The sequence below is a fragment of the Arachis duranensis genome, chromosome 3 (assembly GCF_000817695.3).
Source record: "Arachis duranensis cultivar V14167 chromosome 3, aradu.V14167.gnm2.J7QH, whole genome shotgun sequence".
NCBI lineage: Eukaryota > Viridiplantae > Streptophyta > Magnoliopsida > Fabales > Fabaceae > Arachis > Arachis duranensis.
In genome coordinates this window covers 42371113-42388697 of record NC_029774.3, presented here as the reverse complement: position 1 = coordinate 42388697, position 17585 = coordinate 42371113, and the positions used below count along the sequence as shown (strand labels likewise).

The 17585-nt window shown below is 32.2% G+C and overlaps 1 protein-coding gene across 1 annotated transcript; it reads right to left on the bottom strand.

Annotated features, from left to right (window-relative positions):
- Positions 1 to 3822: 3822 nt before the first annotated feature.
- On the bottom strand, positions 3823 to 7107 carry LOC107478905 (phenylacetaldehyde oxime monooxygenase CYP71AN24-like; the record flags this gene model as incomplete). The annotated part of the gene is given in 4 exon segments (XM_052259523.1): positions 3823 to 4487; positions 5303 to 5752; positions 6713 to 6801; positions 6804 to 7107. Coding segments are annotated over 4 exon segments (1458 nt in total), but the record flags the coding sequence as incomplete, so codon positions are not given.
- Positions 7108 to 17585: the final 10478 nt, after the last annotated feature.

Sequence of the window (17585 nt, the reverse complement as noted above, 5' to 3'; positions counted from 1 at the left end):
ATTATTCTATTATGAAAAATGATTATATATTTTATTATAAAAAAATTATTATTTTAATAGTTGGTCACTTTATTAAAAATTATGTAAAATATATAATATCGTTATGATATCATTTTTTTTAATTTTAGGTGATATGATTGAATTCTAAATTTTTTAGGCATGAAATTTTAATATTATATCATGACATCACTCTTCTAAAAAATTAAATTAATAGAAGATGACAATATGAATAGTTATATCTTTAATAAATATATATAAATAAATACAAAATGATTGTTTGTTTAATTTTTAGTATTGATGAAAATATTTTTCATAAATATTTATAAAATATGTTATCTATTTAAAGTAAAGAGAAATGGAAGTAGACATTTGCTTAAAATATTTCGTCACGACAAGAATTTAATTTAAAAATATTAAATTATGTGTCATTTAAGATCCGCCAAATATACATAGATGCACACGGATATTGATTTCATATTTTTACACATGATTGATTATGTGTTTACTTATTCTTGTGTATCTGATGATTTTTCTGTTGTAGTTCATAAATTATTAATTACATATGTTCCAAGATTCGTGTAGATGACGTCCAATACACCCCTACATATGTTCCAAGATTCGTGTAGATGACGTCCAATACACCCCCTTTCTCTCGGGATCAATATATATATATATATATATATATATTAATTATTTTATCCAAGAAAATAAAAAGACAAAATTAGGGATCACTATCTTCATCTGCATCTCTTTCTCCGTTGATGATTAAATATTATAGAATTCGGCAGCTTAAAGAGAAAATTAGAAAAACTTGATTTGATACGTACCTTATTGGAATTAAGAAAGAGGATTCAAGAGTAGTGCCATGCCGCTTATGATAACTATAAAAAGAATAATGATATTTTTATACAGATTTTTTTTTGTGATTATAAATATCAAATACAATTTAATTGTCACATTGAAAGCGTCATTGATATTATGTATGTTGAACTAGCTAGAGTTGCATTAAGCACTAATTTATTTAAGAATAAATTTTTTTTTTCGATTTCTAACTATTTTTTTATAGATATTATAATTATTTTGTATTTGTTTAATTCAGTTTCTATAATCGATTGACAAGAAATTATATACTGACGTGTTAAATAACGTATATATTAAAATTAGAAATGTAAAAACAACTAAAACTTAAGAATGAACGAAAAAAATAGATCAATTAAACAGAATTTACAACCTACAAATATTTGGAGAAAAAAGACATGATAAAAAATACATAAAAAGTTCTGTTCTCAGATAAAATGTTATAATAAGATATATGATACTATTAATTTGTAAAGAAAACTTTTTCTCTTAAGTGGATATTATTAGTTTAGAGTTTGGAATATCAATTTTTTTTATTGAATATTAGTAATCATTTTCTCTAAATATGTTAAGGCTAGAGTGAAAAATGGGTCTAAATTTGTCGGATTGGTTCGCATAATCTGTCAAAAAAGGTGGATCAGGCTAAAAAATTGGGATCGCTAAATAGCAAAAGTATGCCTAACTAGTACCGTTTAAATTGTGGGTTTTGGCAGCGCGAGACGGGTTTTCCCGTCGGGTTTAATATTTTTTTGGTAAGGAGGTATTTTTGCAATTTTTTTGCCAAAACCTAACTTTCTCCAACTCAACTTACAAGAGAATGAAGATAAAAATTGAGTGTTTTGGATTATGTTTATTTTGTTTTGAAGACAATATTTATAATTATGTTTTGGATTATGTTTATTTTACTCTGGAGACAATATTTATAATTATGTTTTGCATTAAAACTTGGTTTATAATTATGTTTATTAGATATTTATAATTACAAAGACTTTAATGTTCGTAAATATAAAAATTATAATTTTTATGCCTTTAAAATTTATAAATTTATTAAAAAGATTGTGAAATTATATATATTATTTAATAGTTAATAATAAAAAAAAGATTTAACGGACTTAATTTATCAGCCCACAATTAAATAGAACGAAATAAAATTTTAAGACCATTTTATACTAAACAACATAAAACAAGTCAATCTATTAAAATACAAGCTTTTCACAAAGCTAAACGGGCATCTCCGCTTGTCACCCTTATTAAGGCCATGCTCTACTATGTCGTACACACATATCTAGCTATATCTATCGATCTATTCAACTATATCAAGGTCGTATTTATTTGTCACACTCAATTAGGTCATTTATAATAATGTTGGTCTGATTTGGACGGCAATTTTTATTTTCAATATCTTCGACTACTTACTTAATTATTTTTAATTTATTGAAAGGATATATATAGATAATTAGATATATCTCTTTAGTAGACCAATAATGTAACCAAATATAAAACAATTACTTTTTGTTGAAATTGTTTAACAAAAAACAATAATAAATAAATAAATAAAACTAAATTTTAAAACAAAATTAATATATAAATTAGTAGTAATAATTACTTGCAATAATATCCAGAACAAATTTTCATAAAATTTACACAAATGCTTATATCAAAATGAAACATGAGATGATTTTTAATTAATAATTTGTAACTTTAATATAAAATTAATAAATTTGACAAAAAAACTTTTAAGAAGTGAAAATAAAGATAAATAAAACTGATAAAAAATAAAATTGAGTATAGTAATTGACATCAAAATTCCTAGGCATCTCTAATAAACAAGTTGTTGTATAAAATAGAAAATCCAAATAGTATATATAGTCCAATAATTGTAATGTTATGAATGAAATTGGAAAATGACATTTGACAAGCAAGGTGCATGCTAATTGCTATAGTGGAATGCATATGATGAGGTTTAATCGGTGTCCCTTGTTTGTTTCTCGTGAAAATATCAAAAGGAATAAGACGTAAGTTGGAGAATGAAATATCTACCAAGTATATGAAAAAATGAAAATATTATTTATACACTAATTAATTTCACATTCATCTCTTTATCATGTAATAAAAATAATTACACATAACATATCTACTATTACATACACTACAAAAAAATTAGGTTGTGACAAATTTTTAACAGTAATAACATTATAATAACATATATATAAGGTCACTACTGTTTCTTTTAATTGATTTATTATTTTGTGATATTCATATATTTTATTTTATTATTATATATTATTATTATAACAAATTATAAGACAAACAATATTTTTAATAATAAAAAATAAGGCAAACAATATATAGTTGTCAATAAATAATATATTAACGACTATTGTTATATATTGTCGCTAAAAGCAATAGATATTGTCACTAAAAATATTTTTTTTAAGTATCTATCTTTATCAGAGTAAAGTATCGTTTTTGTCCCCAACATATAGGGTAAGTAGTTCTGTTTATATCCCTAACGTTTAAATTGTTTTATTTGTATCCCTAACGTTTATAAAAATAATTCAATATTATCCTGCCGTCAATTATATTAATAGATTAGATTGTATTTTTCAATTATTCTCACTTGGATGTATTCATTCTCAATTAAGTCTTATTTGGATGTGTTCAATTTTAATATTGTACCCAGAATTTGTGTTCAAGTTCAATTATGTTCCTAAAAAAGTGAATTATATAAATATTGCAGGGATTAGTTTCAACTTTTAATGAGTTATTATCCGGAGTGGATCATCGGTTTTGACTTACACATTTGTATTCCAACTTCAAGGATCGGAGAGATTTTCAAAACTCCAACTAAAACTCATGATGTATAATTGAGAGTAGGGATAACATTAAATCACTTTTATAAATGTTATAAATACAAATAAAACGATTTAAACATTACGGATACAAATAAAACTTATTCCAACATTGGGACAAAGACGATATTTTAGCCCTGTTATCATTACAAGACATTAAGTCTAAGAACTAAGAGAGTATGGTATGGGTTGAAGATGGAGTGAAACTTTCTTACTAACAGTGAGTCCACACATTTCATCCATGTCTATGTCACCTTCATCTTCACCATGCAGCTTCCAATCAAACCAGTATAGAAGATTAGCAAGAACATATCCGGTAGAAACAAGCCCAAATGAAATTCCAGGACACCCTCTTCTCCCAACACCAAATGGTATTAATTCAAAATCCAACCCTTTTATATCAACTTGGTTGTTTTCAAATCTCTCAGGAATGAACTCTTCAGCCTTCTCCCACAATTTTGGGTCTCTTTGAATCGTCCAAGCATTAATAAACACTCTAGTTTTTGGAGGAATATTGAAACTTTGTACTTTCACATTTGAAGTTGTTTGCCTAGGAACTAAGAGAGGAACTGGAGGATGCAATCTTAGAGTTTCTTTGATCACACAATTCAAATAGTTCATTTGATTCACATCATTTTCTTCCACCTTTGATTTTCTCCCCACAATTCTCCTTACCTCTTCTTGAGCTTTCTTCATGGCTTTTGGATTCTTGATGAGTTCAGCAAAAGTCCATTCTAGAGTTGTTGAGGTAGTATCACTTCCTCCAACAAACATGTCCTGAAATTATTAGAAGAGTTTTTAATTTGTATAATCATCAATAAAATAATTAATTTTTAATTAGTTAATATTAATTAAATTTTTATTATAATAAAATAACTTTTTAACTCTTATTTTTTAGAGAGCTTAGAGTTAGAAATTAGAATTCAGGATAAGAAATTACTGATATTAATAGAAAAAAAAATCGATCATAATAATAAAATGGGAGCCACCTAGATAAAGACGATTAAAACGTCTTTTTTTAAAAATATTTTTAAATAATTAAAATTCAATACATATAATTTATTAAATTATGTTATTTTTATTAAAATTAAATTAAATAAATTAATTTAGTTAAAAAATTGATAAATTACATTTTGAAGTTTAAACAGGTCTAAATTAATATTTTTAATAAAAAATAATTACAATACCTTATAATAAAAAATGACTAAAATATTTTTATTATATATATATGTATTGAGAATCCTAAATTTTAACCTTTTTTTTCTTTCGTGCCGTTAGAATTTAGGATTTTCAAAATTAAAAAATATATATAATAAGAATATTTTAGTCATTTTCTATAATAAGGTTATTGTAGTCATTTTCTATAAAAAAGAATATTAATTTAGATCAGTTTAAGGTTTAATTTACTAATTTTTCGACTAAATTAATTTGTCTGATCTAATTTTGACAAAAATAATATAATTTAATTAATTATATGTATTAAATTTTAATTAATAAAAAATATCTTTTAAAAAAGACGTTTTAAATATCTTTGTCACTCCTAATAAAATTATAAAAATAAATGGGCGGGAGAGAGAGAGTGAAAGAGATACCAATAAGATTGCTTTGAAGTTATCTTGAGAGTCCTCAAACTCAAGCATATTATTCTCTTGAAGTTCAAGAAGTATATCAACAAAGTCTTTGTTCTCAAAATGATCATCACCTTTCTTCTTCTCTTTATTCCTTCTCTTGTGTTCTTCAATTACATCTTCTAAGAAAGAATCAAATGCTATAGAAGTGGCATTCATTTCTGATATCAAACCTCTAACAGAATCAATCCAACCAAACGAAGGGAAGAAATCTTTCACACTGAAAGACGAAAATTGTCTCATCAATTTTCTTCCAAGCTCTCCAAAATTTTTGTCGTTACAATCTTTTGGAGTATTATACTTTTGTCCAAGAATACATCTTGATACTATGTTGTTTGATGTTGAAATTAGCAACTCACTTAGATTCACACAAGATCCTTTGTTTCTTACACATGATTCACGTATTCCACCCACCTAATATGTTGTATCGAAACATGTAAGTATTATATTCATAAAAATACTCACTTATATATATATATAATAAAAACAAAAATAATATTACAGGATTAACATAATTTATTATTTTTGATCAATAATTAACTAATAATATTTAAAAGTATTGACTTAAAGTATAGTATTAGACTGTCGGATTAAAAATATTGGATTATTGGTAAAAAATATTGACCAATATAAATTAAAAGTGTTAGTTCTCAATTTTTTTTTTGAAAAATAAATATATACATATAAAAATTATTTTTATTTTAATTGTTCAAACAACAAAAATTCACTAAAAACAACCTTTTAGAGGTATATAAATATATAAATATAATCACTGGTGACAGAAATATCTTAATTATATTATAGTGGAATTTATTAATGATTTAATTACTCTGTTGATCTCTATAGTTTCGCAAAATTTTTAATTAAGTCCTTATACTTTTTTCTTTTAATTGAGTCTTTGCACCAATTTTTTTTTTAATTGAGTCCCTACATTTTTTTTCCTTTTATTTGAATCTCTTCACCAATTTTTTTAGTTGGATTCCTATACAATTAAGCCAATTACTACAAAAAATGATCTAATTGAAAAAAAAATTGGTGCCGAAATCCAATTAAAAAAATATATAAAAACCTAATTAAAAATTTTATAAAATTATAAGAATCAATAGAGTAATTAAACCTTCATTAATTTGCAAAATAAAAAATTCTACTAATGATGACCAACATGAATATGAGTATAAAATCATAAAATAATAAGCATTTATATAATTTATTTATGATATGATGGTAAAATTTTTTATAATTAAAAAAAATAATCTTTATTAATCTAAACATAAAACAAACTAAAAAAATATCTATGCAAAAATTAGGTTTGATGCTAAAAAGATAATTTTACACGAAGAAACATGTTAAAGATATGATTATTTGTCTACCAACCAGTTCAGCAGCTTCTTGTTGGCGAACAGAACCGAAAGAACGAACTCTTTTGTTGCTTAGAAGCTCAAGAACACAAAACTTTTTTTTTGTCTCCACTCTTCACCATACGGTGCAAAACCTACGTCCTTGCATCCATAGGTAAAGATATTTGCAGCCGTAGTTTGGGGCCTATCGGAGAAAACAACATCATGATTCTTGATGATTTCTTTGGCCACGTCCGCAGACGAGACCACCAGAGTTGGGACTTGTCCCAACTCCAACAACATTAGAGGGCCATGCTTCTTTGAGAGCTCATGGAAGGAACGGTGTGAAAGTGTTCCTAGTTGATGAAGATTTCCAATGAATGGTAGCTTTGGTGGGCATGGAGGAAGGATTTGATTGTTTTTTTTCTTGTGAAATTAAGAAACAAGAAGATGGTGATGACAATGATGCCAAATAATATTGATACGTAAAGAGTTGAGTTTTCTTCATTTGACAATTGCTTTAGAACTGAGACAAGTTCCATTATTTCTCAACTTCGTGTGGCAATTATTATGGTGCAACCAGGTAATATATATACATAATAAAAATACTATTTATATTTCAAAATTAGTTACATTATGTATTTGTATATAAAAAATATATATATATATATTGTTTAATTTATTTTTAATATATATTTTATATTTTAATATATATTTTATACTAATAATTAATTTTAATGACTAATGTTAATGTATGTACATATAAACATGTGTAATTTTTAAATGTCTTTGTATGATTACGGCCTTTATGGTATTTATGAATAATTTTACCTACACTTAAAAAGTATAGCTAAATTATAATAAATAATTTTATGAATTTATTGATAAAAAATTATAATTTTAACTAATATCAATTCTAATGATAATTTTTTTAAATTAATACAAAATAATTTTATTTAATAAATTCAAAATCCTAAGGTATTTTCTCAAAGCACTTTAGAAAATTGTCATCAAATAGTAATTTCTCACATTTTGATTATGCAGTCGGGCCACAACTAAATAATTATAGTTGGTTTTCTTGAAAAGGTAAAAAAATAATTATAGTTGATTTTCTTGAAAAGGTATAAAAATTAATTTTAAATTTGGAATGTATCATAAAATTTTTAATAATGTATACTAAGTATGATAACCCGGATACTTTAGTCTTCATAAGTTATTTTCGCACTACAAGCTAAGTCTAAAATGGCAGCTGTATATGCTGGACTCCAATAATAGATATTATTTAATTATGTTAAGTATATATTAAAATTAGTTATTAATATAAAATATATATTAAAATATAAATATATATTAAAAAATTAGTTGGGCTACTAGTATGTTTGAATTATTATTGATAAAGGCCAAACTTGCTTTTACATCTCTTGAAAGGAGCAGGAGATATACAGTGCTTTAATCAAAGTCTCTAGTATGTTGTGACTTGTGTGGTCGAAAGGGACAGCGCTTTAATCAAAATATCTGTAGTTTTTTTTAAATCTTTACTCAACAACAAAAAATGTCTCTTGTTTGTTGGATTATGTATTTACTTGGATTGTAATAATCAATTTTGATGAATGATGATATTGCCAAAAAAATTGTTTCACAAATTAAAACTTTTTTTTTTTAAGTTGGGTCGAGTAAATAATAATATTAGAAAAGAAAAAGTGAGATTTTATTTTAATCGGTTCATATTTTATACACATAGAAAGACAGTGAATAAAATTCAAATGCAGTCAACTTTACTTCAACTTTATCTGAAATTAATATTTAAGAGTCGTTAGATAATTTAATTAAATGTCTTTCCAATAACTCTCATGATGTAAAGTCGACTACGTTTCAACCCCTAATAAAACAAAGTGAAATTACTCTTCTCCGCCCTGCTACTAACACATAAAATCTTGTGTTTAATCATTACAATTCACAATCACAACTTTAAGTAATGTCATGTGTCATCTCTCTATTCATAGGTCAAAATTTAACTATTTATAGTCACCTAAAATAAAATATAATTATCAGAGATGTAGCCTTATAATAATGCACAAAGAATTCAAGCATGCTTATCGGGATTAAAATATTTAAATAAATATTTTAAATTCAGATAATACTATCTTTATCCAAACACAATTTTTATTATGTTCTATTAGATCCAATTTTACACGTAATATTGTCACCTTAACTTTTTTTTTTGGACAAAACGTTGGGCCAGATAACTGACCCAGCACAAAAACAGAAGACACCTTTGCCCCAAGACCCAACCCGGTTCAAGATCCATACAACGGAGCGTAGTGTCATCTCCTTCTATGAAGATGCTCTGGTAGCGCACAATGCTACAGTCCGCAGAGCATCCCTTCTGCGAAGTTTCATTGCCACCGTTGCCTCAAGTCGTTGAAGAACCTGGCGAGACAAGCAGAATAAGGAAACCATTTAACCGGACTGGAGGAGTAACACTCATCGTGTTTGAAAGCTCTCGGATAAGACTGCCAATGTTGCCGGAAGCTCCCTTACAGATTGAAAATCTTGATGCATGGATCTAAAGGCTGCAACGTTCGTTTGTCATCATTGAACTCGAGCTGTATCTGCCTGGAAACATCCTGGAAAGTCCGTTACCGCTACCCATCGCCGACCTCAAAAGTTGAAGCCCCTGGTGGTGGATCCGCCATGAGGAACATCTATCAGAGTGGGTCCTTGCGTACTCCGAGTCCCAAAAACAATGATCTCTCTTCCGCCATGGCAACCGGTCAGCAACTCGTCCTACGATGACCTCCCTTTTCCCTTTGATTCCTGCCATTCAACGAAGCAAGAAATCCACTCTGCTATCCAGCCAAAAAAGGAAGCAGCATGCTTGCTATTCCATCCTCTCCCAACAAGGAAGGTGCCAACCTCTGCCTTCAACAAGCCCTAGCAGATTCAACCTGCAATCAAAGTAAGTCACTATCTAATTAAATTGAAACTCAGTTAGGTCAAAATAAGCTGCCATGCTCATGATCTGCTCGCCCAATGCAGCGACAAGCAGCGCTCTTCATTCAAAATCTTCATGATGGATTGTGGTTTGCAGCTAGGCCAATTCTGTCCAAGAGAGCCATGAGCTGTAAGCTTAGCTACCTCATGGGCTAAAGCATTCCCTTCTCTAGGCACCCAGGTAAACCCAAAACTTGAGACACTTCGCACTAAATCCAAAATGTCATCCAAGATAACTTGAATTTCTGCAATTGATGCCTTTGATTTAAGAGCTTGGATGAGTACTAAACTGTCAGATTCAAAAATAACTCGTTCTAGTTGAATGTTCTGAGCTAATATTAATGCTTCCCTAACCGCTAACGCTTCCGCAGCTAAAGGCGAGAAAGCCGCAATTCTAGAGTTTGAGGTTGTGAGAAGGTTTCCATCATGGTCTCTGAATACTGCCGCTGTTGCTCCTCCAGAGAAGACTTCAAGAAACGCTGCGTCAACATTGCACTTGATCCATCCTGGCAGAGGCGGCCTCCAGGTAACCCTTTTAACTGTACTCCTAGCATCCATAGAAGTTATTGCCGGTACTACTGCGGCATCTATAAATTCTGTTTCTATTTGTTTGGCCTTGTTAATTACTAGGACAGGGTTAGGTTTGCATCTGTGATGCACTGCTAGATTTCTTGCTTTTCACACTTTCCATGCCAAAAAACCTACTCTGCTACAACTCAGTTCATAATCAGTACCTGTGCATACCTTCATTTTTTTAAAAAGATCCATTATCCATTTTCCAAAAGATGTGACTGTATTGGCCGTAGGACAGCACTGAATTTGGGCACCAAACCACACAGCCCTTGTCCAAGGGCAGAGCAGCAGCGCATGCTCCGTGGACTCTGGTTCCTGCAAACAAACAGGACAAGTAGGAGTGCTAGAAATTTTCTTATTATAAAGATTCTGAAAGACCGGCAAAATGTTATGTGAGGCCCGCCATAGGAAGGTTCTGATCTTTTGAGGCACTTTCAGTTTCCAAATGTCCCTCCATAGGTCCTTGAAATCATCACTAGTTGATGGAATACTGCTATTGTCGATATGCTGCTCTTTTCTGGCAACATGGTATCCTGTTTTGATGGTGTACTTCCCATCCGCTTTTAGAGGCCAACTAAACTTATCTTCTCTCCCAATAACACTCACTGGGGTCCTAATGATCTTCTCTATGGTATCCCCATCAAAATGTTTCCTTAACTCACTTATATTCCACCCCTGCCCTTCACTAATTAACTCCTTTACAAACTTGACATCATTGCTCCTAATAACAGGGCTCGTATTCATATTCAATATCCAATTATCTTCCAAAATCCTCACTTTATCTCCATTCCCAATCAACCATCTACCATTTCTCAAGAGGAAGTCCTTACCATGCACAATACTTTTCCAGATCCAAGATGCTCCCTTCCCAGCCTTAGACACTTTGAATTCCTCATTCGGAAAATACACAGCCTTAAGCACCTGCACCCACACCGCATTAGGGGACTCAAAAACCTGCCAAGCCTGCTTTGCCAAGTAAGCCAAATTTTGACTATAAAAATCTTTAAAACCAATTCCTCCATCCCTCTTGCTCGTGCAGATTTTATCCCAACTCCTCCAATGAATACCCCTATCCTTGCCAGAAGAAGTCCACCAAAATTTAGCCACTCTTTGACACAGACGGCGACAAAAACCTTTAGGAAAGAGAACAACATTCATAGCATAGGCCGGCATCGCTTGGATAACCGATTTGATGAGAACCTCCCTTCCAGACTGAGTAAGAAGTTTTTCTTTCCATCCGCAGAGCTTATCAGACACTCGCTCCTCAATCCATCTCAAAGCTTTATTCTTAGATCTGCCCCACTGAGCCGGAAGACCAAGATACTTACCTGGTCGATCCCAAGCAGGAAATCCTAGAATCTCTTCTATTTCTACTCTGTTTCTAATCGGAACCTGGTAGCCGAAAGTAATCCCAGACTTGTCAACATTTATTCGCTGCCCGGAAGCCTCTGTATACATATTCAAAACAGTAATAAGCTGATAAACTTCCTCCTCACTATCCCTCGAGAAAATGATGCAGTCATCCGCAAAAAGGAAATGAGAGATGGCAGGCGCAGTAGGAGCAATTCTGACACCAGAGATTCTACCCTCTTCTTTAGCCTTGTCCATAAGGACAGTAAAAACCTCAGCTGCTATGATAAACAGGTATGGAGAAAGGGGGTCTCCCTGCCTAAGTCCTCTCTGTGGCACAAACTTTCTTGACAGAATACCATTGATCTTGATTTTATAAGATACCTGCGAGACACACATCATAATCATCCTGACTCAGTGCAAATTAAGCCCAAAAGCTCTCAGAGTAGCCTCTAAAAAAGGCCATTCAACCCTGTCATAGGCTTTGTTCATATCAATTTTAACAGCTAAGTTCCTGGAAGCATGCTGCCCTTTTTTGTTTAAAGCATGAAACATTTCCTGCACTATTATCATGTTATCCTGGATGAGGCGTCCCCCCACAAAAGCACTTTGGATAGGTGAAACAATCTTATCTATTATTCTTCTGAGCCTAATAACCAACACCTTAGAAATGATCTTATATATAAAATTGCAACAGCTAATCGGTCGAAGCTGATTAAGCGTTTCCGGGTAGTTAGCCTTAGGAACCAAAACAATAATAGTGTCACCGATGCTACTTGGTAGGACCCCTTCCTGAAAGAAATGCTTAACAACAGCACAAACCTCTTTCTCAATAATTGACCAATGCTTTTGGAAAAAAAGGCCATTTAATCCATCTGGGCCAGGCGCCTTAAGACTTCCAAGGCTGAACGTAGCTTCTTTGATTTCCTGATCAGAAAGGTCTTCCATTAGCTCTCGATTCATGCCTTCAGTGATTCTAATAGGGATTTTGCTAATGCATTCAGACATAACAAGATTCTCAGAGGCTTTAAAAAGATTCTGAAAATGAAGAACAGCCAAGTTAAGTATCTCATTCTCCCCACACACCCATTCTCCACTAGTATCCTTTAGCCTCTCAATTCTATTTCTGTCCCTACGTTGAATGGTAGAAGCATGGAGAAAGGCAGTATTCTTGTCGCCAAACTTCAGCCATTTTACTCTAGATCTCTGACCCCAATACTTTTCCTCCTGCTTCCACAGCGCAGTAATATCCATTTTTAATTTATTAATTTCCTGCTGCTGAGTATCGGAATAATTTCTTTCCTCTGCTAGCTTAAGGCTATGCATAAGCTTCTGAATTTCAACATCTGCCCTCTTAAAGTTAACCCTGCTCCATTTAACCAATTCTTGCTTACAATTATTCATCCTTCGAGTTAAATTGGTCCAATGATCAACCGTAGTATTACAGACACTATTCCATCCTTTCTTTATGATGTTACCACAATCAGCATGATCAGTCCAAAAAGCCTCAAATTTAAAGCATCCACTCCTCTTTCCCCTGGGTTTGACATTGAGAACTAAAGGCGTGTGATCAGAAGAAATAGCTGGTAAGGCAGAAAGGGTGGCATGTTGGAAAGCTTTCCTCCACTCCCAATTAGCAAGAACTCTATCTATCATTTCTTTAGTAACAAAACCATTCCTAGGGTTACTAAACCATGTATATTTTGTCCCTTGTAACTCCAAATCCATGAGAGCATTCTTATCTACAAAATTCCTAAAAGCATCAATCTGGCTAGTCGGCTTTGGGTTCATACCCACTTTCTCATGCTGTGAAATTACATCATTGAAGTCCCCAATAAAAGTCCTTGGTATATGCAGATTATTATTGACATAAGTTAATTCATTCCATAACTCCTTTCTTCTCATATAATTGGGATGGCCATAAACAAAAATCCCTTCCCAGTCAATATCATTAGTAGCGCTTATCCGAGCTTTAATAAAGCTATCACACCAGGCATAAACATTAACACTTAGATTACTTTTCCAAAACAGACACAGTCCCCCGGACAACCCCCGGGATTCAACACAAAACATATTATCAAAACGTAAAGTTCTTCTAAGCCTAACACAGCTAAGATTGCTAGCTTTAGTCTCCATAAGAAACAAAACAGACGGCCTAAGATATTTACAGATGCTCCTTAGTTCAGACACTGTCGATGGGGCCGCCATTCCACGACAGTTCCAGCTGACAACAATCATGGCTATTGGTGGGGCATGATAAGGCCCGCCTCCTCAGCCATAACTAGTTCAGCATCATGTTTGAGCTTCTTACCTGATTTTTCCAAACCTTGCTGTGCACAATCCTCCAAGGAGTCCACATAGACAGGTAGGCTGCTTGCATCCCTAATTCTTTTAGAATTCAGATTTAACCCCACATCAAAAGCCAGCTCCAGCCCACGTTGAGTCGCATCTTTCTGCTCCGACGCAGCAACAGCCTCCTCCTCCGTGTCCTGGTGTTCCTCTGGTAATTCAATATAATACTTCTCCCCATTATCCATTCGCTGAATGATGGTTCTACCAACTGCAGTGACAATTCTCTTCATTTTTGGTTTCTCTCTATAGCTCCACCGCTGGGCTGCACCATGCCTAACTATTTGCGCCCCCTTTCCTGGTTGCTCATTGATTATCATATCGATATGCTGCTCAGTTTGGGCCTCTTTTTTACCAAAAAGCTTCTGCAATTCTTCGCCAATTGTTAGCTTTACAGGACTCCCCCAAGCAACAGCCTCCAGTTGTTGGTGCTGAAAGCAATCCTCTATCTGCTTGGGCTCATTCACACATCTCTCATTTAGCCTTGCATTATTACGAAAAGGTTGCTGCCCCTCACTCCCCCCAACCTCAAAATGCTCCTGACACGGCTTATGAATATTCTGAGAATTACCAGGTCCAGAGGCCTCCTGCTCCACAGACAAAGTGGCGTTGGGTCTAAATGCGGAATTAACTTCGCCTTTCCTGATGTCAGTGTTAGTATTTACCGACTTGTGTCCCCTTTCCAAAGCTTGCCTATCTGGAACCTCTTGTTCAATCAGCAGATTTTCTGAGACCTCCTCACCATGCGTTCTAGATCCCTGGTTTTCCCTCCCAAATGCCGACTTCTGATCAGAATTTACTTCAAGATTCCTCAGAACCCCTGATTGCAATCCCCTGCTCATACTACGCGCTGCTGCCAAATGCTCCTCCATGTGCTCCATTCTAGCACGCTCCTCCTGACATTCCTGCCTAGCCTCAGTCTCCGCCCTGTAGGTTTCCTTCTCATCCTCTGCTTTTCTCCTAGCTGAGATGGCCCTGGCTCGATTAACTCCTAAACCAAGCACATACCTCGGTTTCATATGATCCCAGCTAGCCATTGCCATAGTGTTCCTGCATTCCTTCTTGGTATGGCCTAGGATACCACAATTCAGACAATAACTATCCTGGATCCTCTCATACTTGAAATCCACCCAAAAATTTTGATGTTCCTGCGTCGCTAACCAAAACCTAGTTGGCAGAGGTTTGGTGATATTCATTGTTACCCTCACCCTCAAGAAAGTTCTCTGCAGAGTATCATTCAATCTAGGATTTTCAGCCTCCATTACAGTGCCAATTCTGCTACCAATAGTCTCTGCTGTTTTCCTTGTTATATAATTAAGAGGAAGTCCATGTATTTGTACCCATAACTCCATATACCTGTGGTCCACTTCATAAACTGATTCACGTCCGTTCCATATTTGCAGATTAAGAAGACATCCTCGAACACTCCAGGGTCCTCCATTCCGTATTTAGATCCCTTTCCGGACATCGTTGAAGCTGATGAGTACTTTGTTCCTGCCAACATCAGAGATGGTAAATCCTTCCGGGTGGCCCCAGATTCCCAAAAGAGCTGCTCTGCAGGTACTGAAGCTAACCTCTTTGTTAGAGAGGATCTTCCCCACCAGATTGAAATTTTCAGCAGCAAAACTAGCATCCACATCAGGATTGATAGAGATAATTTTGCCCTCAATGGAGTGATCCTCGTGATTCGCCATATGTAGGATTGTAATAAATATAGAAGGTAGGTAAATAGGAAAACTGCCCGACAGAGTAAGTAAGAAGCAGGTAAGCACAAAGCTTAACTACAAGAAGACAGTCCGAACAAGAGAAGAGTTCTCCATGAGAGAAAACAGGGCGGTTCTGCTAACCGACTTAAAATTTTCCTTTTTGGACATTTATTTCCACCTTAACTTCGATAATTGCCTTTTCATTCCAACCTAAGGAATCAATATGTCAGCCCAATAGGTTGCGCTTATTTATAGAATATATTAAGATACAAAATTATGTTTATAAGATGAGATATAAATAAAAATATTTTTATAATTTATTCTATTTTATTATTAAATAAAATATAAAAATATTAAATTTTTTATTTCTCTCTTTTATATCTTGTTTTCGATATTTTGTTTTATGTACTATTATGTTACGTCAAAGTCTCAAAAATATCTTCTGTTTTGGGACACAAATATTAAGGAGTCCAAAATCACACAACAAAGATAGAATAGTCCAAAGGGTCAAGTAAAATATTGATCTTTCATGACAAATTGACAATGGGATCTTATTGGGCTGATTCCGATTCTATCCAACTTTTCATAAATGGGCTTTTTTTGGGCCGGTTTTGATTCCATCCAAAAACAAGGTTGGATATTTATAGATAACGCGCTTTTAAGTTTAATTTGCCCGTCCAAAACAAAAGTTTTAATTGTTTCGGAAAACTTTTTTTGTTTTATTTCAGAATGGTATTCCTACTTTACAAGTAGCGCAAAAACTTTACTTGATTGTTTAGAATAAAATAATAATCTAGTTACACTATCAATTGTTTTGAATTAGTGTTTAGATGAGGTGTATAAACTGTAATTTAACTGTATTATTTGTTGCTTTTTGCATTATGTGCGAATTGAACTTTTTCTCTAGAGATCGAGAACCTAACCAATTATGAATTATCAGAAAAAAAGACTATAAAATCCAAAAATAAGAGACATGGATCTCGCTAGAACCCACTAGCTAACGAATCCACGCTGCAGAATATATTTTAAGTTTCCATCACTATCAGTATGATTCCTTGGTTAGGCCATTGATTATTTTTCGTACATTATATTGTCTTATATATGATTAAGTGTATCATGTGAAAGACACCAAAATCAAAGTGTAACATATGAAGAATAGTTTAGTTAAATGATCATCGTATGACTTTTTCTTTGAATGGTTAAATTAGAGAGCAAATTTCCTAGTCAACATACAATGTGTTACACGTTCAATATTAAATTATGAAAAAATTGCTATCAAGGAAATAAGGAACATCATTAAAAAAACTTAATTAACGAAAGCGACCATTTATAATAATATATTTAAAATTCTACTTCTTCTAGAGGAATGTGTTATATAAGTGAAATCTATAGTATCTATGATAATAATGGCTAAAATTAAATAATTATATAAATATTGTTAAAATTAAAATTATATTTTTTTTATATTTGAAATTGAATAATAATTTTTTTATTTTTAAAATAAAAAAATATTAAAATTATCACCGCCACACAACATATAAGCATCATGGCATATAAAATTTTTTTTAACTTTTTACTTTCTACATTGAATGTAATTAATAAAAAATAAAAAATTATTTGTTTATTATCACAAAATAATATATAAATAGTATACGCCAAAAAAATAAAATAAAATTGGTACAAATATTATTTCTCGATCTGAGGGGCATCATTACCAAACTTTTTCCTTACATATTTTATATTTATATACTGCATGGCAGAAACCCTTATTTTAAGGGGCGTTTCAGTCTTTGATTCAAAGGCACAATTGCACATGGTTACAACTGGGGTAGGTAGGTTAATAATGAAAAGAAAGTGAGAATGTTTATATTTTTTAGAAAAAGCTGAATATATATATATATTAAAAATATTATGATGTGTATATATTCACGGCTATCA